This window comes from Propithecus coquereli, unplaced genomic scaffold, assembly GCF_000956105.1.
Source record: "Propithecus coquereli isolate 6110/MARCELLA unplaced genomic scaffold, Pcoq_1.0 Scaffold2, whole genome shotgun sequence".
In the NCBI taxonomy this organism is placed as follows: Eukaryota; Metazoa; Chordata; class Mammalia; order Primates; family Indriidae; genus Propithecus; species Propithecus coquereli.
The window spans coordinates 1,670,617-1,698,253 of record NW_012144966.1 but is presented as its reverse complement, the minus strand read 5'-3'; the positions used below and the strand labels follow the sequence as shown (position 1 = coordinate 1,698,253).

At 36.0% G+C, this 27,637-nt stretch overlaps 1 protein-coding gene across 1 annotated transcript in view; it reads right to left on the bottom strand.

The window, feature by feature from the left end:
• Positions 1-27,637, bottom strand: part of UBR5 (ubiquitin protein ligase E3 component n-recognin 5) — a 127,652-nt gene that overhangs the window by 68,784 nt on the left and 31,231 nt on the right. The window contains exons 2-9 of the mRNA XM_012643624.1: positions 18,468-18,512; positions 17,983-18,064; positions 17,436-17,512; positions 16,541-16,660; positions 6,349-6,538; positions 5,992-6,151; positions 5,262-5,411; positions 3,292-3,503 (exon numbers count right to left, since the gene is read on the bottom strand). Coding sequence (XP_012499078.1) covers positions 3,292-3,503; positions 5,262-5,411; positions 5,992-6,151; positions 6,349-6,538; positions 16,541-16,660; positions 17,436-17,512; positions 17,983-18,064; positions 18,468-18,512 — 1,036 coding nt within the window. The remainder of the gene's footprint in view (positions 1-3,291; positions 3,504-5,261; positions 5,412-5,991; positions 6,152-6,348; positions 6,539-16,540; positions 16,661-17,435; positions 17,513-17,982; positions 18,065-18,467; positions 18,513-27,637) is intronic.

Below are 27,637 nucleotides of genomic sequence, written 5' to 3'. Positions count from 1 at the left end.
CTCAGCCTCCCGAGTAGCTGGGACTACAGGCATGCGCCACCATGCCCAGCTAAATTTTTCTATATATTTTTTAGCTGTCCAATTAATTTCTTTCTATTTTTAGTAGAGACGGGGTCTCTCTCGTCCCCAGGCTGGTTTCGAACTCCTGAACTCAAACGATCCACGTGGACCGCCTCGGCCCCCAGAGTGCTAGGATTACAGGCGTGAGCCACCACGCCCGGCCAACAGAATTTTATTAGCCTACAATATGGTAAAATTTTGAAGAACTGGTTGTTTCTCTAAATAGATGCTGGGAAACTAGTTACTAATACAGTTACTTTACCAACAGAATTTCTCTTGTACCCTAAGAAAAGGCAGAATGAAAATTACTGTGGATACTAACCATACTTAATGTATTTAAGAATGTTGGATTAGATCATTTCTGAAATTAAGCTAGGATGCATATTTTGACAACTCTCCCCCTCCTTCCCACCCCTCCCACCCCAAAAGCAACACTACTTTCCATGTTTAGAAGGAAACCTAATGCCATAGGAAAATACTAATCAGGATTTCTGGCTTCATTGCTAGATCTGCCATTAAGAAGCCATGTCAGCAGAAGCAAAGACATCAAGTTTCCTCATCCATAACAATGAATGGATCAGAGATAAGCTACAAGAACTTTTCCAGCTATCAAATTCCAAGTTTACCATTATGTACAAAATTAGGACTATCCTTTAGCAGCCTGATATGCTGAAGATGTAGAAATATACTATTCTGTCAAAACAACAGCCCACCAAGATTCAAAAAAAAAAACCAATCAAGAAGACTATAAAGAGATCCACATTTTAAGAATAAATATTAATTTGTATGACTAATCATCATTTGTCTCCCGCACTAGACTTCAAGTTTTATAAGGACAGGCTCATGCTGGTGATAAATACAACCCCAGCAAAGCACCAGGCATTTAGCAGCAATCAATCAACATATGTCTGTGGCATGGTGCAGTTAAAATGATCGATGCCTGCTCTTCAAGTGCTCTGGTTTCCAAGTCTTGGCCTACACATGGCATTCAAACTGTCCCAAGCCGGGAATCCCTGCTGGGTCTGTCATTAGACTCCACCCCCTACTCTTGGCAGACTAGTCTCTTCTGGTGCTGGTACCTCCTTGAATGAGTGCATCCTGACCCTATCTCCCTGCATTCTCTACCTACCTCTCCATCCCCTATCAAGCCTTCCCCCAAAACCTTCCACTCTCCAGGGATCACTACCCCCACCAATTTTGGGAAACCAATATGGTCTTACATATTACCTATTTCTTCATGTGGTATTTATTTATATCCTGTTCCCCTGTGTAACAGTTTTTCAAGTTGTCCTAAAGTTGCCTGAAAGCAAGGTCTTCTTTCCTTTTAACAGCTCTCTGCATTCTCTGATTGTTGCATTGATCCCTGCAAATAAGCATCTAATGGTATTTGTTGATGAATGTGATAATGCTTAACAGTTTGATTGAGGGCATAAGATTTTCTTTCCCAGAATTGAAATCTGAATGTCTAGATTTCAATCATGAGCTAATAAAGTGTTTCACTTTCTGATGCTATTTTAAATTAGATGTTTAACAGAAAAAAGGGTATAGGGTAAAATATACTTTGTTTCACATACTGCTGTCTTCCTTTCATTCAATGTCTAAAAAGCTGAGGAAATGACACGCTGAGAGTCTATACAGTGTCATGATGTCACAATGCACTTAGTAACTGTCTCTGAAAACAAGCTGTACCTAAAAGCACGCCTATCCGTAAAGGCCAGCAAAGGCTGGCTAAATCTAACAGAGTGTATAACGGCTAGGGGAAAAGCTTGCTAAACTTGTACTATTCAAACTTGTACTTTCATTAATTAAATAAAATAGATGAGAAAGAAGCCTAGACTAATATGTGATGGCACTATTAAAACATGATTCATGAGTCCTCTATTACTTCCTGCCAATACGAAATAGACACAGCCCTAACATGATCCAGACAGAAAAATAGGACAGAGTAAACAATGTACAAAAAAGAAAAAACAAAAAAAAAAAAGGAAAAAGCCCAATGGTTTAAATCACTCTCTACCATATGAAGTAAAAGTAGAACTAGGGATGTTTCTAGTTTTATGGAAATAAGAGAATACAATTAAGGGAAAGTTTGGCAGCTGCCAAAGAAAACAGAATAACCTTTTGCTTCCAAAGAGACTGATTAAAATTCATGTTCTTTCTTGCATTCAAACTTCCCACATGAGCTGAATGCAGAGGAAAATAAATGAACTACTTCGAGATTCACAATAACTATGGAAACATAAATTTAGAAAGTTAGTAAGAACCTTTTCTCCTTCAATATCCCAAATTCAAATTCAAAACAAGGAAAAGAAATCCCTATCAAACTCTCCTTATCTGCTAGAGATTAACCTTAAAATTATCATCTTCTTTTAGTTTACTTCAGCTTAAGAAAATTTCCTACCCAACTAGCAGAAGAAACAGGCACACTGAAAAAACAAGTGGAAAACATATGGCTCCCTATAGGAGTCTTTGAAGATGAATTACCAATTATTTTTACTTAAGACAATGAAACATACATACCATCAATATGTATCAACTCTGTTTCACTTGTGGCATTGGTAGATTTTCCGAGATTCAAATCGACTTAACAAATCCTAGATGCTTTCTAGAATTCAGTCATTGCACTGTTTCTCAAGATGCAGAGCAGAACTCTCCTAGTCCATTCCTATTCAGCCTGTTTTGTCTCCCATAGCATTCAAAGCAAAGGGCCTGTCAGAATTCACTGCCATTAAGTGGGACAGCTAACTAATCAAAACAACACAGATCCCTAATCTTGTCATGACATGCATGCTGTATCAATAACCAAAAACTTGCCCTGCAGAAACTGGTATCCACCTGACTTTTATAAATTTCACAGAAAGAATTTCTACTAAGGAATGTAGCATCAGTTACTAGAGTAATTATTATCAGAAAAGAAGTCCCAGAACAGAATGTTGGTGTGTTACCTAGAACTACCATCCCAATTTTGCCGCTTTACTTCATCAAGTAGGAAGAAAAATAGCACCACTGAACACATCTCACTTAGATGACTCATGCAATGCCAAATAAAGATATTCTGTTTATATTTTAAAAGAAAACAAAAATATCACTTTATGTTTGTGCTTTTCTCCTTGAATGATATTAATAGTATAAAAATCCAAATAAATAAAACAAAAACCTGAGGGTGAGGGCTGAGGGGACTCATCAGAAATCCATTTTAAATGGAAAAAACTATAAATTTTTTCCAATTACCTTATCAGGCCACCACTGCAAATCTTCTCCTAAAGATACTGGACTTTGAACAGGTGTATTCTTCTTATCCATGTTTGGCTCTCCTTCCTTGCTGGTAGAGCCCCTTTCATTATCAAATGAGGCTCCATCAAGCCACCTTCGTTCACGTAAACGTAAAACGGATTCACGTTCACGCAACAGCTCAGAGTCTCTCTCTAAGGGAAGAAGGAGAACTGGTATGCAATTGGGTCACACCAGTGGGATAAAAGTAAGCCACTCTCTAGTAAAGACCCTTCAGGATGCAACTAACAGCAGTTTATCTACTCACAAAAATTTATGTAAATGTCTAATGAGGCTGACATGCAACATTCAAAATATTAACTCTTTCAAGTGAACGTATAAAAATTAAAACCTAGTATTTTTAAAAATTACATACAGGCAGACTTTTCTACATTTCTGCTACATGTTTTTAGAGCAAGAACTGCTTTATTTGGAACTGAATTTGGGTTTTTTTTTTTAATGGAGTTAAAATTTTGGGCTTTCATTGGAAATGTTTTCTATGAACTTTTTTTTATATATTAGAAAATGGGCACAAATTAGAATTTTAACATGTTAGACACATATAAGCAAATCAAAAAATGCACACAGGAAAAAAACTTGAAAAGGTTATGCTACAAATCCATTAACATAAACTAATTATAAAATTTTTGCCATCCAAGCCCTTGTTATAGGCTGGATTTTTATGAATAAGTCTTAACTAAAATTTTTCAAGGAACCAGATAGGCTTTTTCTTTTTTAAAGAATCTTTAGAGGAAAGATTTCCTTACCAAAATGCTTCTGTTGCGATTGGCTTACAAACTGTCTAAAGTCATTTTTTTTTTCCAGTTTGCTCACATATTACTTTTTAAAATAAGGTAACCAAAATAAACTTCCCAAAACTTGGATAATAAGGGCTAGAAACAAAATTACATTGAACCATAAAAAAAACTGCCTTATATGCAGGTTAAAAGTGGTCAGGTACTGGCTATTTCCTACGGTTCAAACTGTAAGTAATGCCTATATAGAACTTAGAAAAAGAAAAAGGGAGATATTTAGAAGGAGTTATTTGTGTTAGATATTGAATATTTGAAAATGCATTACTAGATACATTTAAGATTGTAAAGTATGCATTTATTTTAAAATTCTTAAAGCTATTACAATACATTCAGTATATTAAAAGATCACCATAGATTTGTTATTTTAAAATAACAAAGACTTAAGTACTAGATATTTGCAGCAAGTTCTTAATGTAACATGGCATCTTTTTCAGTTTATTAATGATCACTAAATACAGCTGATTTTAGTCTGAGATTTGAATCAAGCAGTTTTACATTCTGGAAAGTAAACATATTGACTGAAAGTTACAACGCAAGCTAAAGCTGTATACAAACATATAAAATGAGAGGCAGGATTAATGATTTCAATATCTACCTTCTAACCTCTACTATATACTGTATCTTTTAAGGACTTCAAACTTTTGAAAACAGAATTTTAATAAGCTAATCATTTCTAAACATTTAATACTGGCCAATCTCATTCTAATAAGTTTCGTCATACTTCACTCTTTCATCTAACCAGGATTTAAAACAAAGAGAATAATCACTTTATTTTAATCAAATAAACTAAGGAGACTTATTTTCTGAATGCTGCATGTCAATGTAAAGTAGAATTCTGCTTTTAGTTCAGAATCCATATTCCTAATTATTAATAAACATATTGTAGACAAGTTGTAATCCTTGATATGTAGTCTACAATGCAAATAAGATCATCTCTAAACTTCTAATGTGGCTCTTCAAAACAAAACATGACTCATTTTAATGTCAATGCATCCAAAAACACTAATAAGCAAATACTTCATCTACTGTAATATTAAAAGTTCAAATACAGTCAATTCTACCACTCTCTTTCCATATAGCCAGCCTGTGATCAAACAGAAATAAATGCAAAATTACCTCGAGATGAGCCTAGCCTGGAAAGTGATGAACGACGAAAAGAAGGGTAACCAAAATAGCTAATGTCTTCAGAAAACATGGCGTCCGCATCAATAATGACACTTGGGTGGGCAGAATGAATGTCAGCATCAAGAAGAGACATAAGATCTTCTACAAACAGAAACAAACAAGTATCACTGAAGCAGCTAGAGAAAGAGCATCTGAAGACCACTGAAAAATCTCTGAAAATTAAAATACATTAACACAAGGAACTGGTATTACCTGAAAGAAAAAAAGGCAACACCTAGGAAATAAGATTAAGATTTTTAAAATAAATTTTAAGGAACATCAAGTGCATAATTGTTGCCTGGGCTACTACTAAATAATCACAAGAAAGATCACTCTTTAAGATTTAATACTTATGACATCATATAGGCAAATGCAGTTATTATATATTTCCAGTAATATGGACATCACAGAACAACATTCCAGAGTCATCTGTCAGCCAGTGATAAAGTTATGTCCATACAACCATGTCTTTCTTGGGACCAAGTACAAGTCCACTGAGCAAAAACAATTTCCCCATTTTCCCTTAAAAGGAACATGGCAAGCAAATCAAGCAGCTCTACAGTGAGAAATATCTAACCACCTTGAAAAGAATAGTCAAAAAAATCAAATATGCTTTAAAATTCCATTTCCCAGTCAAAGGAACACCCCAGAAATGAGAAAACTATGATGGTGATCCACCAACCTCCAGGCAAATAAGATTCACTGGCTGTATCATCCCCATCATCTCCATCTTCATCATCCCGGCTAAGTAAATTATTTACAGCAAGGTTTACATCAAGATTTGTTCGCTGAAGTTCTCGAATAATGACACTTCTGGATTTGCCTTGTAAAACAACTTGGGCCTGAAATAAAAAATTAAAAAGGGCACTATACTAACTTTCTTTTGATTAAATTCTTTATCAAAATCAGCTTTCTAGGATCAAAACAGAAAAACGGTATTTCACAATTCACGACAGGAGTTAGGACTACAACCCACCATATTCACTGAAACCTCATCTTGTCCTATTCTCTTATGTTAAGTGTTCTACAAGATTCATACCTGTGAAATCAGTTCCTCTGGAATGACAGATGCCGGAATAACTGGCTGGGGCTGACTGCCCAAAAGCCCAGACCCTCGATCCCGTCCTGTCCGAATAACTCGAGTCTGTCGGCGGGAATCTCGAGCTCCAGCTGATGATCTACCAGAGGATCCTCCTCCACTTCCACCTACTCCAGAACTCCAGCGGCTTCTAAATATTGGTAAATTTATAAAATTAGCATTTTAAACAATCACTCTGAAAAGATCACTTTGGGTCTCATTTTCATTCTTTTGAGCTAAGATAAAGTTACTTGTCTAATTAATATTTTATAGTAGTGTTTTGACCAAAAAAAAAAGTTACATGTTAAAAATTTTTTTTTAAGGGACAGGGTCTTACTACCTTGCCCACCCTGGAGTAGAGTGGCTATTCACAGGCGCAATCATAGCTCACTGCAGCCTCAAACCCCTGGGCTCAAGAGATCTTCCTGCCTCAGCTTCCCAAGTAGCTGGGATTACAGGTGTGTTGCCACAACAGCTAGCTTCACTGTGTCAATTTTTTTAATGCTTAAAATAGAAGTTCACTTTTTAGAAATATAAACATCACGCTTTTCCATCTTTTAAAATAATTTTTAAAAGAGCCACATACGTATTTCTAGTCACGACCCTAAAAATGAACGTATCTCACCTTTGTGTGAAAGACCCATCAGACTTAACTACCAATAAATATTATTACATAAAAAGTAAAATTCAGAATTTAGAACTCAAAGTGCTTTGCATGGAATAAACATTCCTTTGCAAAGAGTACTGCATTAATATTTAACACTATTAACCACCCTGGCCAAGGGTAAGCTACTATTTAAAACATGTTCATTAATTTTTTTTTTTTTAAGGATGAGAAAACAACTTAGAAAGGGCATGACACCTATATCTTCCCTTATTGCCCCAAACATGAGAATTAAGAAGCTTCAAATCAAGTAATCTAGATAACCATAAAATAATTGCTTTTCTACATTTAATCAGATCTCAAATAGTCATGCATATCACTTTAGCCTTTTAAATTAGAACGGTGCCAGTTCTCTTTAAAATGAACCCAATACTTAGAGATCATTTAACCTAGAGAGAGGTCCTTTACTCCGGAACTCCTATTGTACTTGCCTAAGGCTAAAACCTGCATCCTCCAATTGCAAACACTTACTCTTAATTTCATTTTCCAAACCTTTATTTCCCTCAGAAAGCTTTGAATATATTAGTATTAACCAATAACAATTTTCAAATCAGTATACATCAAATTTCTTGGTTTCTCTTCTTAACTGAAAAGTCCAATCTCTGGCTAAATAAATAAAAAACTTTTCCAATAGTTCCCTCGGTAAAATGGAAAAAAATAACAACAACAAAAGAAAAACCTCCAGAGAAACTGCTATCATCCCTTTTGAAAGCCTTCTGCATTTGTTGATGATGCACACTATCAATTCATATTTATGCTGTATCTATATCTACAGCCCAAGAACTGCCCAAGATAACTTTGGAGAAAAACAGCATGGTGCAGCCACAGGGCTGCAGTATGAAACAGTACTTATTTCAGCTAAATAACAGATTTTAGAAATTTCATGTTAAATGAAAAATAAAGGGGCTTTACTAAAAGTACATGACATTAACAAAAAAGGAAACTAGGAAAATGAGTCCATTTATAGTAGAATGAAAAAGAATAAAATACTTAGGAATAAACCTAACCAAGTAAAAGATGTGTACACTTAAAAGTATAAAACATCGCAAAAAGAAATTAAAGAAGACACAGATAGGAAAGATATCCTGAGTTCATCATTTGGAAGACATAATATTGTTAAGATGTCCACAATAACCAAAGTATTCAAAGCAATCCCAATCAAAATCCCAATAATTTTTTTTTTTCTTGATGAATAGAAAAATTCATCCTACAAATTCACATGGACTCTCAAGGGACCCTAAATAGCCAAAACAGTTTTTGAAACAGAAGAACAAAGTTGAAGGATTCACATTTATAATTTCAAAGCATATAACAAAGCTGTAGTAATCAAAACAGTGTGGTGCTGGCATAGACTAACAGACCAGTGGAATAGAATAGAGTCCAGAAGTAAACCCTCGCTTACGTGGTCAAATGATCTTAGACAAGGTGCCAAAACCACTCAGTGGGGGCGAAAGCGGTGTCTTCAACAAGTGGTACTGGGGAAACTGGATTTCCACATGCGAAAGAATTGAAGTTGGACCCTTATCTTACGTCATATACAAAAATTAAGTCAAAATGAAGATCTAAACATTAAGTCCTAAAACTATAAAACTCACTCCTAGAAGAAAACGTCAGGGAAAAGCTTCGTGACACTGGACTCGGCAACAATTTATTGGATATGACACCAAAAATACAGGCAACAAAAGCAATAATAGACAGATGGCACTACATCAAACTTAAAAATTTTTGTGCATCCAAGGACACAATCAACAGACTGAAAAGGAAACCTACAGAATGAGAGAAATCTACAGAATGAGATATTTGCAAATCATGTAACTGATAAGAGGTTAATATCCAAAATACAGAAAGAACTCCTACAACTTAACAACAAAAAAATCAAACAACACGATTAAAAAATGGGCACGGGGGAAGGGGGAGGAGGGGACAGTTATTTGCATACACAAGGAGTGCAATGCGCACCATCCAAGGGATGGGCACACTTGAAACTCGGACTTGGGGGGAGTGGAGAGGCAAGGGCAACATACATAACCTAAACATCTGTACCCCCATAATATGCTGAAATAAAAAAAAAAATGGGCACAGGACTTGAATAGACATTTCTCCAAAGATAATATACAAATGACCAACAATCATATGAAAAGATGCTCAACATCATTAATCAAAATCACAATGACATCTCAACTGACATCAATTAGGATGGCTACTATAAATATCAAGAAAACGGAAAATTACAAGTGTTTGCTGGGATGTGTAGAAATTGGAACCCTGTGCACTGTTGGTGGGACTGCAAAATGGTACAACTGCTTTGGAAAACAGTATGGAGACTCCACAAACGTTAAAAATAGAACTACTACGTGATCCAGCAATTGCACTTCCAGCTATATATCTAGAAGAATTGAAAGCAGGGTCTCAAAAAGATATTTGCACACCCATGTTCATAACAGCACTATTCACAACAGCCAAGGGGTGGAAGCAACCCAAATGTCCATCCCATTGAAGGAAGAATAAATAAGCGAAATGTGGTATACACATACAATAGAATTATTAGCCTTTAAAAAGGGAAGGAAATCCCGTCACATGCTAAATCCTGGGTGAACTTTGAAAGCATAATGCTAACTGAAACAAGCCAGCCACAAAAAGACAAATACTGAATGATTCCACATGAAGAGTTTAAAGCAGTGTAGAATGGTGGCTGCCAGGGATGGGGGGTGGAGGGGAGAGCAGTTGTTTTTTAACAGGTATAGACTATGCAGTTTCGGGTTTACACAGTGAAAAAGTTCTAGAGATCTGTTTCACAATAAGGTGAATATACTTAATTAACACTATTGAATTGTATACTTAAAAATGGTTAAGATGGTAAATTCTATGTTTTTATGCCACAAAATAAAATTTTAAAAATTCATTAAAAAATGAAACCGATGTTTATCAAAGAAAGCACTATTGGAGAAAGCAGATGTTTTCGAGTTATATATATTGACAATTACGCAACAGAAAATAAGATAGGACCAATGAAACAAACAGGTGTTCAAATCAACTATTAAGTCAGCATTTATACTTTACAGTTTCCTATAAGTTGTAAAAATTAAGCCAGGTAGAACTATACTCTTGGCATTTTTAAACATTCAAAAGCTAAATATATTATTTCAACTTGAAAACAGGAGAATCACACTAAAGACATAAAAACATATAATTAGGGTAACTGTATGTCCCAGTTTGCCTGTGACACAGTATCGACTGAAGCCTAATTATTAATTTCACTAAAAAAGGTCCCTATTTGGATAATAAATTATACAGCCAACATAGATAAAAGGGAAGACTTGATATTTCCACCAAGGAATGCATACCATTTTTTCCCCCAAGCAAATAATGCTAGAAACCTCATCAGATATAGTACCAAAGTACACATCAGCTCCTGGGCAGACCTTATAAGCATCAGAAACTCAAATATCTAAGCTACACAAATAAGGGAAGCCAAGATAACAGGGAAGAGTGGAGAATATGTGCCTATCTAAAAACATTCAAATTCTTTTCTTTAAGCACTGCTGATTCAATCCATTACACCACCAGCAGTTGCCAGTTTATAATCTCTGCTACACAAACCTTCAATTGAGTTTACATGAAAGACATCAAAAATCTCTGGTTTCTCCATTCACTTGACTGTTACCATGGAGAATACCATGTTTTCCCACTCTCGCCTGCTGTGTAGTGTTTCTCCTATCAGAATCCAAACCACCTACCAATCCCCATACTTCAGCTGCTCCTAAACATTCCCCTAACCAGCTTGCTATCTAGATAAAGATAGCTTGTTACACTAAGCATATATACTAATAGAGGTTTATATGTGGTCACAAAAGATAGTTCCAGAATCAGTGATGCCTTTTGTCTGTAATTATAGTAAGCTATTTAATTTTTAATATTAAACTTGAAAATACTGGGAAAACCTGTTTCTACCTTCTGTGGTTTGTTTAACAAATTAATCCTATAATTTTGATTCTATTATAAAATACTCAAAGTACACAGAATGACTTGAAATCAACTGAGGAAATCACACCTAGTATGGAATTAGTCCACAGTTTGCAAACTTAAAGCCCATGGGGCAAATCTTATCCACATATTTAGTTGATTTGTTTAAAAAGTAAACACCTCATCAAAAACAAGGCAAAGTCTGAGAATCTGTCATAGTCAAGAGGAGCCTAAGGAGAAAAGGTGACTAAAGGTATTGTGGAATACAGAATGACATCCTAGAACAGAAAAAGGACCTTAAGTAAAAACTAAGGAAATGTGAGTAACCTATGAACTTTAGTATCAATATTCATTCATTCACTATAACAAATGTACCACAGTAATATAAGATTTTAATAATAGTGAGCTGGGTATATGGGAATCCTCAGTACTATCTTTGTAATTTTTCTGTCAAAAAAATTGTCTAAAATTATCCTGACATAGAAGTTTATTTTTAAAGTTTATTTTAAAAATACACATACACAAATGCATGCGTGCACATGTGCACATACGGTGTGTTTGATGTCTGTGACTGTGTATGTGGTGTATATTTATTTCCATGAAAACATCAATTAGTTCCAACATTTAAGTCAAAACATTTCATATTAAAAAATCCAGATTTGCAGGTTTCCTTAAGACAAAAAAAGGTGGGGAAGGGCACAGGGTTTTGGATGTGGCAACAATGGCCCTGTACTTTGCAATGGTAAAAATCAGCTTATCAGCTGCCTCCTTTAAAAATGGAGCATCCATACCCTGGACAACAGGGAGACCCCATCTCTACAAAAAAAATTTTTATTAATAAAAAATTAGCCAGGCATGATGGCACATGGCGCATGCCTATAATCCCAGCGACTCAGGAGGCTGAGGCAGGAGGATTGCTTGAGCCCAGGAGTTTGAGATTGCTGTGAGCCTGACACCACTGCACTCTAGGCCAGGCATCAGAGTGAGACCCTGTCTCCAAAAATAAAGGGGGGTAGGGGGACATCCAGTTTGTCAGAATCCTACTACCTGCCACCTTACCCACCTGTAGAGCTTCAACTGTTTGCAATCACAATTACCTGCTTGGCTTCTACATTTTAAATCGTGGAATTATTAGCTCAGATTAAACCCTAAAGGAATGTAGTAGCCCCATCCAATGAAAAGCAGCTTATACCTACCATCTACTATGTCCAGTGATAAAAAATAACAAAATACAAACTTTTACTAGTAACAGCTCCATTTTAACCTTACTATTAAACACTAATAAACTCCCTTCTCTTCCGCAAATGAATTTGGTGCTCTTATCCTTAAGCTGGTTTAAAATGAGTTTAAAAAAATATCCAGGAGAATTTTTAATTATCTCCCAGGATAAACCTGAAGTAATTATTAAAGAGAGAAAGCAGATGCTAGAAATCTTTAGCTCACAAACCTGCCAATTAGCAAAAATACGAAAGGAAAAAACTATAAAAGGAATGCCATGCATTCCTAGGAATGATCAGCCAAAATAAATTATCAATTCTCCATCTTCCATCCTACTGGAAAAGAAAAACAATACCAATTATCCTAACATCTTTCAAACAAAGCTGTCAAATAGAGACCACTCCCTTATTCAAGACACCTCTCAGGAGCAAAAGTGAGCAAGCCTGGTCCTTGCAGGATGGAAGGGTGGAAACAGGATGGAGGGGTGGAGACCAAGGTCTGTCAAGACAGTCTCTTTCCTATTGGATTATATTCGGTAAATTTGAAGTTAAAGAGTCCCCTTTGAGGACTCAAGAGCTGCCTGTCCTAGATTCTCCAGTACATGTTATTAATATAACTTGCAAACTTCTTTAAAGTTTATTGTAACCAACACAGAAAGAAAAAAAAAACATTGTATAAATCAAGAGAAAAATTTATTATGAAGAAAAATATTTTGACTCTGAAAAACTTCTTGATTTACAAAATAACTTGATCACAATTTCACCATCAAGAAACTGAGAAGAATTTTCATATAGCCCAAGAAAAACAATGAGCCTTTTAGTGCCTATACTTTGTAGACATCTGCAAACCCAAATAAGAGTTAAAACAAACAAACAAAAAAAAACGGGCACTTAAGCACTATGACATTTTTCAATACTGCAATTCATGGACCCAATGCTAAAGCTTACACAGTCTGTTCTTTAGGGGGAGTATAATGTAGTATGGATGAGGGAGACTCAAAAAACTAATAATTTTCTTTGCATTTTAAAGTCTTACAATTAGCCTTAATCTTCTTTGGAGTATGTCTACAAGGGTTTTATTCAAGCTCACGTGTACTACTATACTATATTTCTTACATACTTTACTAACAAAGTTATAAAATTACACTGTTCCAGTTCAGTCTTTTTGTCATACATTCTAGTATCACTGGTTACATCCAAGTTTTACTTATTAAGAGAAAGGATTTAAATCTAGGACAATTTGAGCAACATAATAAATAATAGTAATGGGTTATAAACCATAGAATAAAACAAATATCCATTAGACAGTGATATAAATAAATGAATAGAAAAAGAAATGAAACAGAATACAAAAGAAATAAATGGGGAGGAGGAAAAATTCTTCCTTACAGTTAAATTCCAATCATAAATGTAATAGAAATGATGGAAATTTTTTTTTAAAAAATCAGAGTTTGGCCAATGCCACAGTAACAACTGATTCAGGCAAAAAAAAATCATCAATGGATGCTAAAATCAGTTAGCAATAGCATGAGAAATAGAATATTTACATAGTCCCAAAGTATCTCCTGGCAAAATATGCATATTAATGGCAAAGAGGGAAAGAGCAACTTTACAGTAGAGAAACTTGGTAAGCATCACCTTAACTGAAGTAATCAGAGGTAACATCCATCCTCCCTAGTAATGAGACACATCAATGTCACACGCCACCTGATATGATGCATTAAGAAGGGGTCATCATCACTTCTGTGGTATTCATACCAAAAATGTATCACTTGGGTTTAATTACAAGGAAGCAATAGGCAAATCTAAACATTCTACAAAATGACCACCAGTTTTTCAAACTCATCAGAATCCAGAAAGACAAAAAAGACTAAGGAACAGACCCAGAAAGGAAGAGACTAAAGAAGCATAATGACTAAAACGCAACTAGGATCCTAGATTGACTTTAGGAGGAAGGAAGAAAGGGTATTAGTGGGACAACTGGCAAAATTTGAATAAACTCGTAGATTAAGCAATGATCAATGCTAATTTCTTGGGGTTTTTGTTTTTGGTTTTTGTTTTGTTTTGTTTTTGTTTTTGTTTTAAGAAACAGGGTTTTGTTCTGTTGCCCAGGTTAAGACTGCAGTGTCAAGATAATAGCTCACTGGCCGAGTGCAGTGGCTCACGCCTGTAATCCTAGCACTCTGGGAGGCGAGGCGGGTAGATCACTCAAGGTCAGGAGTTCGAGACCAGCCTGAGCAAGAGCGAGACCCCGTCTCTACTAAAAAATAGAAAGAAATGATCTGGACAACTAAAAATATATATATAGAAAAAATTAGCCGGGCATGGTGGTGCATGCCTATAGTCCCAGCTACTCAGGAGGCTGAGGCAGAAGGATTGCTTGAGCCCAGGAGTTTGAGGTTGCTGTGAGCTAGGCTAACGCCACGGCACTCACTCTAGCCCGGGCAACAAAGCGAGACTCTGTCTAAAAAAAAAAAAAAAAAAAGATAATAGCTCACTGAAGCATCAAACTCCTGGGCTCAAGTGATCATCCTGCCTGAACCTCCCGAGAAGCTAGTACTATAGGCCCAGGCACATACCACCATGCCCAGCTAACTTTTCCTTATTTTTTGTAGAGAAGGGTCCTGGTTGTGTTGCCCAGGCTGGTCTCAAACTCCTGGGCCTCAAGCTATCCTCCTACCTCCACCTCTACCTCCACCTCCACCTCCCAAAGTGCTGGGATTATAGCCATGAGCCACCACACCTGGCCAATTTCTTGGTTTTGAAAATATGATTATGTAAGATGTTAACACTTAGGGAAGCCAAGTGAAAGGTATACAGAAATTTTTTGTGCTATTTTTGCAACTTTTTTTTTAAAGTCAGATTATCTCAAAATGAAGTTACATTGAAAAATAAATAGAGAGTATGGGATTAGAAACAAAAGCCACTACATAAACTGATAAACTAAACCAGAGGTCAGTAAACTTTTTCCATAAAGGGCTGAATAATAAATAGTTTAGCCTCTGGGAGCTAAAAAATTTGACTACTCATCTCTGCTATTGTAGCACAAAAGCAGCCACAGATGGTAAGTTTCGCTTTCTTTCAATAAAAACAGGAGGGGCTGGATTTGGTCCCAAAGGCTGCACTTTACTGATCCTTGAACTAAACAAAGAAATTTATCTTTTAAGAAAGGTATTATTTGACAACCGTATGACAGGTAATATTAAATAGTTATTCTTTTTAAATGAACATAATTTTTTCCAGGTTTATCAAATGAAATGAAATTTCATTTGTTATTACATGTTATTTTCATAATTTTTATCATACACTGTGTACCCAGGACCATGAAAAGAAGATATATATGTTCATAAAGACCAGAGCTATAATTCTTACTAATAAGCTAAAGGATGAACTCAATTAAATGACCTTCCACCCACTCCAAAATAAATTTAGTTCAGCATGAAAACACAAAAGCAAAAAAGCAAGCATTTAGGGATCCCAATTTTTAAATCTAACTTTGATTTTGCCTACCAATTCACAGTGACCAAAAAAAACTCCTCCTCCTCTTAATTATATTTTGAAACAATTTAAATTGCTTCTAGTTATTTTTCTCTGATCAGCCTTTGAATACGTATGCTGATTTGACTGACGTGGCATTATCGAATCATTACCTGGGTATTTTCAGAAAATCTGGCCCTTCAATAATCAAGGTATAAAATGAATAAAAGCATATGGTTTGGAATTTGTATTTTCTTTAGTTTGATGGTATATAATAAACTTTAGATAAAAGTAGTTTCTGTAGTTTGACAGTTACAGTATATACACTTTAGATAAAATGGTAGAGGAGCTGGGTATCTAGTTTAAAAGGCATATATTTTATAAATACGTCTTAAAAGTAAAAACAACTGTATTAAAGGCTACAAGGTTTAATTACATAATTTACAAAGCTCATTAGATTAATCAGAAAGAACTGCCAATTTGGATACCAAAAAGAAATAAATGTTAGATTTTTTTTTTAATCAAAGAATAAGTCACAAGAAATGACCAAAGTTAAATCATTTAAAATTCTAAATGACATAAGTGACATTATAAACACACGTAAACACTGCATACATCTTTTAAAGATCATGAACCTCGGTAAACTGCAATTAGCCTGTGTGCATTATTTTTATCACATAGTGGCTCATCATGAGCAATATGGGATCCTGACCATAGTTCAGGAGAGTTTCCTCACTCCATCACTAGATGTTACCGAAGGTGACCCCTCAGAGTGAGAGCACTCAGAACAACAGCAGAGACCAGGTGATGCCTCCAAGTGGCCACAACTTACCCCAGGGTGTTTCCTGCCAGCCTGCCCAGAGTCTCAGAACCTGAGAGAAACCACGGGGAGTCGCTTGTCCTACCAGGCCTTGACGTCCTCCCTGCCCCCGAGTTGCTGTTCAACTTTGAACTAGGGAAAAAGAAGAGGTAAAATAATCACAGAACGGTCCCATACTGCTTAGGAACAAACCTGGAATTCAAGGCCTCACTGCTCTGGGAGTTGCTGTGGTATTAATAAAATATCAGCCTAAGGATTCCCTGATTACTCCTACTGAAATTTATACTTGACATCAAAGAGCAAACATAACATCTTATAGCCCAATAACAATTCAGCATTCTTTCCTGGTTGAAACCATTCTCATGTTTTAAATGCAAATGAATATTAAATAGTAAATTGTACTTTAGATTTTTTAAATTAACCATGCATTCCTTAGAAGCAGCTTACTGAAACTCATCATACATTATCTAGCATCCCTTTTCATAAACATACCATAATTCTTAAAGACCAATATTTTAAAGACCCCTGATGTTTTCTAATTGTGTTACTTGATCTGGAAATATTAAAGGAAGAAAACGTGATCTATAAAATCATTTTAGTCAGAGCAGATCTGATGTGGGACCTACCAAATATATAACATCATTCTTCTGGTAACCTATTCCTGATAAGTGATAATTGGCTCCTCTGCTACTCTTAATGTTAACATATTTTTGTTTTAAATCATTGCTTGCATAAAAATTAGAATCAAACTACAAAGCAATCATTTCAATCTATTTTAAGCCATCTGATTTTCTACAATGCTTTTTTTTAACTTGAGGGTTACCAAAAACAAAACATGGGTTTAATATATTAATAATACCTTCTAAGAGCTAAATATATACTGAATAAAAAAGACATAATATCTTACCCATCATTATTATCAGGTTTACCCAATTCCAATCTGTCTGGTTGTACTGAAAAACCGATCCTGCAAACTCTACCATCCTAAAAGCAAAGAAAATAGAAATTTTCGAAGTAAAAATGTGTATTAAAATCTGAATTTATTCAACAAACAGATTCTGTGCCTACAACTGTCAATACAGAGACAGCAAGAAAGCTCCCTTCCAGAAGGTGCTCACACTTAAGTTGGGGAAATACGATATAGATACATTATCAAGAAACCAGCAGAAAATAATTTAAAACATCTCAATCTGACACAATTCAGAGTAAAAAAATGACTGAGTATCAGGAGCCTTCCCACTCTGTTAGTAACAAGTTTCAAACTCTACTAAATCACTTAAGCTTTCTCTGGGCCAGAGAATGTACACAATTATTAAAAAAAACTGGGCAATCTTTGAAGTAACTCTTCCGAGTAGAAGCTGTTTTCCTGGGTTAAAAAGGAAGAAATACAATGATGCACAATTGTATTTTAACTGCTTATTTTCCATTTCTCTACCTTAGACTAAATAATTTACCTCAAGAAGAAAGGCAGCATGATTTGGTCCCACCACGCATTGTTTAATAGTAGCCTGTTCCAATACATTCAAAGGGGGATGGCTGGAGAATAAAAGAGAAAAAATGTAAGTAAATAAAATTATTTTTTAAATGGTAAAAACATCCTAGGGTTTTTTCTTAAATTCAATTAAGAAAAAATTAGCTGGCAAAATATATTTTTAAAAAAACTAATATTTACATATTTTAAAGCAATAATGGAAGAGCAAGAAACATGCTACCTCCATAATTATCATAGTTCCTTGGAATGCCAGATTTTTTAAAAATCAGTATGAATGTAAGCAATAATTCAATAAACCCAACTCATAAAAAGTGGGTTATATTAAAAGATTCTTAATAATCATATTCATCTTAATCATATTAGGCTACTGCCTAAATAGGAGTTCTTTTTCCTAATAAAGAAAAATCATTCTTTGTCAGAAGATTTAAAATATCTTAAAACTCATACCTGTTTAAATTATATTTGTTCAGTTTCTCTGAAACTTCTCGTAACCTTTAAAAACAAAACATAAATAAACCACATGTACAGATCCTCTGTAAACAAAATAGTTCTGACAGGTACTTGTATCATTATTTTGGGGATTTCCAACAGTAGTACACAGAACAATTACTATGCCAAGAATGTTTTTTATATTCTTTCACTTTTGGCTCAAAAAGATTACAAGCAGACTCTGTAATTCCCTTCCTTCAAGCTCAAGCAAGCTCAGTAACAATAATCATTAATCCCGTTTTACAGATGAAAACACTGAACCTTCTAGAGTTTATATAACAAAAAGTGGCAGTAAAGTTGGCACTTGAACCAACGCCCAATTGAAAGCTCATTTTTCAAAACTGTGCAATCTATGCCAGAAGAGATTCTTGAGTGTATATGGATATCACAAAATGAAAATACTTGGGAAGCACAGATCTATTAAGGATATTAAAATAATGGAGTAGAAAAAGCTGGAAAGTCTAACTGACTTGAGGCATTGTCTCAAGTCCTTCAGGGGTCTTATAACACAAAACTGAACAAATTAGAGCATCAATGTCCTTATCTATAAAGCAAGGATAACACCTTCCATTTCTAAAAAAGTTCAAAAGGATATTGAACACACTTAGAAAAATCTTAAAGAGCTACCCAACAAAGAGACATTAACTTGTATTTTCCATTATGATTTTGCTGTTTCTCTCATGGAACAGTCTTAAATTAGTATAAAATACTATAATAAATGGCTAAATTAAATGAGGGTATCATTTTACAATGTGAAGATGTAATCAAACACAGGGATTTTCTACAAACAATTTTAAAATTTGCTTGGCATGGTGGTTCATGCTTGTCCTAGCTACTCAGGAGGCTGAGGCAAGAGGATCACCTGAGCCAGGAGTTTGAGGATGCAGTGAGCTAAGACGATGCCATTGCACTCCAGCCTGGGCAAATTTTTGACTTCTCCGTGGTTTCACAAAAATTGCTCTAAAAAAAATTTGACAGATAATCACAAGCCAAAACGTGCGTTTGAAAGACTTAGGATGTACCTTCACAATAAAAATAAAACAAGAAGTGTCAAAGGGAAATGTCAGAGATATCAACTGTCAAACTTAGTACTGAAGGAAATGGGACATTTCATACTTGATAACCTAATAAAAGGGAAACCACACTGGACCTCACCAAATTCCATTTTGGAATTGTTATATGTGTTTATGATAAAAAAAAAACACAATTTTAAGGGCACAACATTACAAAATAACGTCGTAACTCAACATTTGATCTCATTCAAGGACAGACAGATAAGCCTTTGTGAACTAACTGTAACATACAATAGATAGGTCAGCAAAAAGTCTCCAATATTCCTTAGTGTTCCTACATTACTACTCTCTACATTTATTCTATATTCTGATTAAATAACCTACTTTACTCCTTTCAATTTATAAATCACTATACAAATCCAGAGACTGAAATTCTTTAAGGCACCAAGGTCAGCTCGGCGCAGTGGCTCACACCTGTAATCCTAGCACACCAGGAGGCTGAGGCTCGAAGATCACTTGACCTCAGGAGTTCAAGACCAGCCTGAGCAAGAGGCAAGACCCTGTCTCTACTAAAAATAGAAAAAAAATTAGCTGGGCATCATGGTGTGAGCCTGTAGTCCCAGCTACTTGGGAGGCTGAGGCAAGAGGATCGCTTGAGTCCAAGAGTTTGAGGTTGCTGTGAGCTATGATGACACCACTGTACTCTAGCCAGGGCAACACAGTGAGACTCTGTCAAAAAAAAAAAAAAAACCAAAAACCAAGGTAACAGCAAACTGATGTTAATAAAGAGACAGGAAAACAAAGTATAACAATACCTGCCAGATGCTAACATTTTTCACTGCTACTCTTGAAATTCCCTATAATTTCAGTCTCATTTTCCCCAAATTTAACATTACAACTTCAAAGATAATTATCTTCTCACTGATCCTCAATTGGCAATAGCACTTAGTGCAGGTTTTTCATTTTTAGAATTATCTGCCTACCCGTCATATATCATATCTGCATGTTCAGACACACACACCCAAACTGGATTAAACCTAATGGATCTTTCCTGCTGAATTTAAAAAAAAACAACTGAGGTATACGTAAATCCTCAAAAGGCTTCAACTGTCAAAGACAGAAAGACATTCTTGACATCCCACCTTCTACAAGGTGATGGTTTCCATAGACATACATTGTACAACAAGGCACACCCCACCCCCAAGTCATGTTTCTTGGCGATCATCTTAATGGAGGAAAGCGGCATTATCTGCCACCAATGCAGTTTCCCCTCCAGTCTCATTCCTCCTTATTTCCCTCCAGGTTCAAATACTACCTCCTCCATGAACTTTTCCTGGTAGTCTTAATCTTCTTCCTACAGAAGTCTACAACTTCTCTCTCATATAGGACCTTCGCTGTCTACTTTACATTCTAGTCATTTGTGTTTCTGTCAGAACTGTTTTCATAGACTCTAAATAAAGAATACAGCTTACTAAGTCCTTCCCTATATCTCCACTTAGTTTGATTCAGTTCCAACAGTAAAAAATGTACAGTACTGGTACACAACCCATTTCAGAGGCAGAAAACGTTCCTGATCTTAACCTCAACAAAACTCCCCAGGTCTTCCTTCTCAAAATAAAGAACAAGCAAGAACAGTGGAAATATACAGATTTCTTAAGATAATGGCCAATATAACTCTTATAAGCAGATCAGTTAACGTGGAAGGGTTTTTTCAAACACTTAATTACTCACTCAATAATCACATTAACAAACTGCCTTTAAAGTGATCCCACCCCAATTCTGGATATCCATTCATGGAATATAACTTTTACATACCCCCACAATTTTATTTTGGAGTAAAAGACTTAATAATCCATGCAAAGAAGCACAAGACAACAGTCAGGAAAAGTTAGCTATAATACTAAATCACAGACTCCCACAGAAAATGTCAAGGTAGGTATTGCCAAAACATAAATGCAATACATCAAAAATCTATGCCCAGATATATTCTGGTAGAAAAAGAAATACTGTAGGAAAATTTCTGGCATTTCTCCAAAAGCAAGCCCTCTAAATCTTAAAGCCTCAAATATATGGAGCAGTGGAATTGGCTACAACCCCACCGCCCACCCCAAACTTGTTTAAGCAACTACCGTGTTACTAGATAGTTAGTAGAGAAAGGCACTAAACCCATCTCTACAGAACATGGCCTGTGGTTATATCATCACGCACGGTCTTAAGTATAGGCAGTCAGTACTCAACTTTCATACACTGTTCTTTTATACAATGATTGCAACATACTATATACACTGCCACCTCTTTTATTATTTCAGCGTATTACAGGGGTACAAATGTTTATTTTTTATATATTGCCTTTGCCCCTCCTACCACCTCTTAACTACTTCTTTGCATGCCAACTATTTCACATTATCACTGATATAAAAAAATCAAACTATCACATGGTGATCCCACCTGCCAGCCACTGTTAACTGGAGGAAGAGACTATACTTTGGGCAAAGTTGCAAAGGGTATTTCTTGATGGTCATTTACTTGTGCCTGCATCTAGAAGGCACATCCCCACTCCATCCCCTCCTCCAGCAAACTGACAGCCTGGGGGCTAGCTTATTCAATGCAGTCCAGAGGATATGCAACTCCAAATCCCTTTCAGATAGTCCTAGAGAAAGCCAATGCCAAACCACCTGGGGCAAACTCATGGGGAAGCCCCCTTTAAGGAGTCTTCGGGCCAGACTTGGTGGCTCACGCCTATATCCCAGTGCTTTGGAAGGCTGAGCCAAGAGGATTGCTTAAAGCCAGGAGTTCAAGACCAGCTTGGGCAACATAGCAAGACCCTGTCTCTACTAAAAAATTAGTAGGGCGTGGTGGCACATTCCTGTAATCCTAGCTACTCTGGAGGCTGAGGCAGGAGGATCACTTGAGCCTAGGAGTTCAAGGCTGCAGTGTGCTAAGATCACACCACTGCACTCTAGCCTGTGCAACAAAGCGAGACCCCAACTATTAAAAAGAAAGAAGGAAAAGAAACAATGGTTTCCATGAAGAAAGCAGCCAGTTAAGCCTGCAACTAAAACAACTGCAAAAGTGCTTTCCTTCAAAACAACAAATGTTCTTATTTTGTCATACTGAATATTAAAATAACTTAACACTCAAAAGTAAAGATTTAATGAAGTTAGTAGTTCTTACTGTTTCATCAAGGAAATCCTTAAATCAAACTGGCTCCCAACCCCACTACAAATACAAGAAAGTGAAGAATACAATGACCATTAGTAGTACAGTTTGGTGCCACTGATTTGATTTATGTTAAAAAGCCAGTATTTTACCCACCACCACTTTTGAACCCACAGCACAAATGCCAAAACAGTGAAAGAGACAGTCTCGGTATTACTGCGAAGAAAGTTTTGACATCAGAGCCCCTGTAAGGGTCTTGGGGCTCCCCAGGGTCCACAGACCACACTCTGAGAACTGCCACGGCACATTTGAAAATACACAGTGTCGTTAAGCCAACATTAATGATTAAAAAAATGAGTACTTCTTCATTCTTCTTACTAAAACACTCACAAATGTCAACCAAAATAATCTCCTAGTTCTATACGTTTAAAAATGCTTTTCAAATTATAGAATTTGTTATTGATAAATAACATTACATATTTATGGGGTATGTGATATTTGATACGTGTATACAATGTATAATGATCAAATCAGAATAACTGGATACCTATCACCTCAAACATTTACAATTTTTTTCTACTGAGAACATTCCAAATCGTCTCTTCCAGCTATTTTGAAATACACAATAAACTATTGATAACTATAGTCACCCTACTGTGCTACAGAACTTACTCCTTCTAACTAACTGTATTTTTGTACCCATTACCCAACCTTTCTTCATCCTGCCCTCCCCCTTACCCTTCCCAGCCTCTAGTAACCATCATCCTACTCTCTACTTCCATGAGATCCTCCACTTTCTTAGTTCCCACATACCGAGTGAGAACATGAGATACTTGTCTTGCTGTGCCTGGCTTACTTGACTTAACATAATGTCCTACAGGCTCATCCATGTTGCTGCAAATGACAAGATTTCATTCTTTTTTATGGCTGAGTAGCATTCCATTGTGTGTGTGTGTGTATGTGTGTCTGTCTGACACACACACACATATATAAACACACCACATTTTCTTTATCCATTCATCTGCTGATACATACTCATGTTGATTCCTTATCTTGGCTATTGTGACTAGTGCTATAATAAACATGGAAGTGCAAATATCTCTTCCATATAATTAACTTCCTTTCTTTTGGATATATACCCCTAGCAGTGGGACTGCTGGATCACATGGCAGTTCTACTAATATTTTTAGTTTTATGAGGATTCTCTATTCTATTTTCCGTAACAGCTATACTAATTTACATTCCCACCAAAAATGTATGAAGAGTTCCCCTCTCTCCAAATTAAATTATGGATGCTCTGTTTTTTTAAGATGGGATCTCATTATATTGCTCAGGCTGGTCTCAAACTCCTAGGCTCAAGTGATCCTGCCACATAGTGGTTTTCAATAGGGGAGAGGCAGGCAGTAGAGGAGAGGACACTGAAGAACCTCTTTAAGATGTATATGCAAAAGCTACAGTCAATTACTAAAAGGTGGGGGGGGTGCCCTCCAACTGCCAGCTTACAGATATACTTGAATTGAATCACATGATATTTTAAAAGTTTTAAAGATTTTTGGCCACCATTTCAAATTGTAAGATTTCACAGAGAATTTCAGATTTCTAGCTTCTCTTGAAAAATGAGATACAGCAATTATACTTGTATTCACTAATCTTAACTACAAGTGCCCTTAGCAGCCCAGCACCTACAGGCTTCTGGGTTTGAAACCACTGAACAGAAGAATTACTGCTCAATAATCTTAACAAGGTTATTTCCTTGGTCAAGAGCAAGCTAATCTAAACATATTTATTTTTCACAGCCTTATAATTCAGATCTCAGCTTGTACATTGACCCATAATATATCTTTACCTAGTCACATTTCACTCAGCCTTAGTCACATTTTATTTCTTTAAATTTCACTGGACAATTTCTAAAATAGCAATCTCACTTTTCTCACTTACTAGCCAAAGAAAACTTTGTCAAGTAGCTAACATCTGACTTTACTCTTGAAGTAAACAATCGCAAATTTTGAGAAAAAAAATCCCATCTCTCAGCTTCTTGAATCACAGGTTGTAAGTAGAACTTACACTTAATTTTATTAATGCTTATGAAGATGATAAATGTCAGTTTATGTAATGTATTCTCTTTGCCCTAAATAAGTGATGCAGGACATTTACCTACAAGACGCCTTGACCAAAAAGAAAAGTTTCTAAATAAATATTATAACTTTATAAAGTGATATAAATTTTTTATGTGAACTTCTAACTATTCCCTCTAAAATGGTTTTTAGTTGACACATTAAAAGATTTCTATTAAACTAAAAAAAAACATTCATATTATAGAGAAATACTCTACAAACTATGATAGAGAAAAACTACATTATACCTACAAATAACTTATTCCCCTAACCTGGAAAATATTATGGTTGAAATTCCTGTGTAGTATCATAAATATTTCTCATAATAAAGTGAAAGGAGACCGAAATCCCAAACTACTGTGCCATTTGAAAGACAAACACATTTCTAAGAAACTAAATGCTGAGTATACACAAAAAAAATGAGTCATTGTTCTTTAAAGCAAAATCAACTACATTATTTTCAGTTCCATTGAAACAGGAATAGGGAAAGACTACACATGCCAAATGGACAAGAAGAAATTTGGTGAGAAAAGATATGGCCTTTATAGATTAATTTTTCTTGATAATTTCCTAAGTCCTTTTGTCTCATCTAATTTCATTTTCTTAACAGTAAGACTATACATATTAACACATATATACTAAATACACAGAAGAATCAAACTGTGCTAACCAGATAGGACTGGAAGACTTTTTTAGAGCTGCCAACCAAAAAAAGTATAGCATCCAGCCACAATTTTAAGAGAAAATACTTGCCTTTTTTCACCCTTAGGCTATATCCACATTCGGAATACCTGCGACATCATTCATTAAAGTATCTGCCAAATGTAGGCAATGTATTCAAATCATTACAAATCCAATTTTAACTCTACATACAAATCAAATGTCTCATTAGATAACTGACACACTTCATAGTATAAACACTACCATTTGGCAAGTTATTCATTCCTTGAGATAGAACTGCAAACTGAAACAAAATACCTATAATGAAATCTGATTTTTCCACAGAAACAACACAATTAGAAGGTTGTATTCCCGACCAAGGCTCTTGATGCCATTAGTCTCCAGAGAGCTTCTGTGAACAAGAGCTACTGGGATGGCTTCTTGTTGCCCATTCACTAGCATCAAAGATAAAACACCAGTTTTACTGCTTTGAAATGGTCATTTTATATCCTGAGCTGCCATCCCACCAGCCAGAGGCACCACACCTACCCTCTTGTGAGGGGCAGCTTGCTGGAGTGGGAAAAGAATATGCTGTGGTGTCAGAAAGACAAACCTGGGTTTGATTCCACCTCCACTGTTAACTGGCTCTGGAACTTTGGTAGAGCTTATTTTAACCTCTCCGAGTTTGGAAGGTTTCTTAATCTATTAAAGATAAAATTACTTGTCTGGTAGTATTGCTGTAAGGATTAAAGATAATTTTATAATGTGCCTTAGAAAGAGACAAATACTTAAATGCTCAATAAATGGCCGCCATTATCAATATTATCGAACTATATTTTTTATCCTTGGATAGCCTGCTACATTCTGCTTCAAGTCTGCCAAGTTCTGGCTTGAACTGGTCGCCAAACTAAACAGGGTCCAATCTGAATCCTGAGATCTGCTAGGAACTTGAGGATCCAGGGAATGACGGCTAAGTCTGGGAATTCTTGGAAAAGGAAATCTGTAAATGCAGTATTAACTCTGTTTCTTGTGCCACAGTTTTTTTTGTTTTTGTTTTTGTTTTGGAGACAGGGTCCCACTCTGTTGCCCTGACTAGAGCACAGTGGTGTGGCATCATCGTAGCTCACTGCAACCTCAAACTCATGGGCTCAAGTGATCCTCCTGCCTCAGCCTCCCGAGTAGCTGGGACTACAGGCACATGACACCTCAACAGACTAAGTGCAAGAGTTTTTATTTTGCAGAATGAAGAGACTTTTTTCTCTTCTTGCCCCTACTATCTCTCTAATCACATTTCTCTCTTCCAGAAGGAGCCTATACTCCAAACATCCCTGTATTCTGGCAATTCCCTAACTAAATTATACTCACAAACTATTTTCTTATTTCTTTCTACACATCTATTTCCTCAGTCTAGAATAATTATATCCCCACTGCCTTCTGCACACCTAGTTATTAGTCCCTGAATGCTAGGCTCGAAGAACCTGCAGAAAACCCTAACTCACCCTTCACTCCAGGATAAATTACACATTTCTCTAAGTTCCAATATACCTAGTGCATACTTCTCCACTGCACTTCTTATACTGTAATTACCTGTATGATGAAATATTTGTCTCCTTTACTGCCCAACAAACTCTAAGAGGGCAAGAATCATGTTTTATTAATTTCAAAATCCTGAGTACCTAATACATAGTGAATGTTTAATAGCTACCTACTGATGGACAGGGAGCTGAACATAATGGAAATTCATATGTCTTAGTTCTAAATCCTACACTGCCTCAAAATGTTGGATTTACAACTTTTTTTTCTTTTGATAGTCATTTAAAAAAATTTTTTTAGACCAGGCTCACACTGATAACCTCAGTACTTCGGAAGGCCCAGGTGGGAGGATAGCTTTAGGCCAGGAGTTTAAGAGCAGCCTGGGCAACATAGGAAGACCTAAAAGAAAATTAGCCAGGCATGGTGGCACATGCTTATAGTCCCAACTGAGGTGAGAGGATGGCTTGAGTCCAGGAGTTGGAGGATACAGTGAGCTATGAATAAGAGTAAGACCTTGTCTCTTTTTTTTTTTTTTTTGAGACAGAGTCTCACCCTGTTGCCTGGGCTAGAGTGCCGTGGCGTCAGCCTAGCTCACAGCAACCTCAAACTCCTGGGCTCAAGCAATCCTACTGCCTCAGCCTCCCGAGTA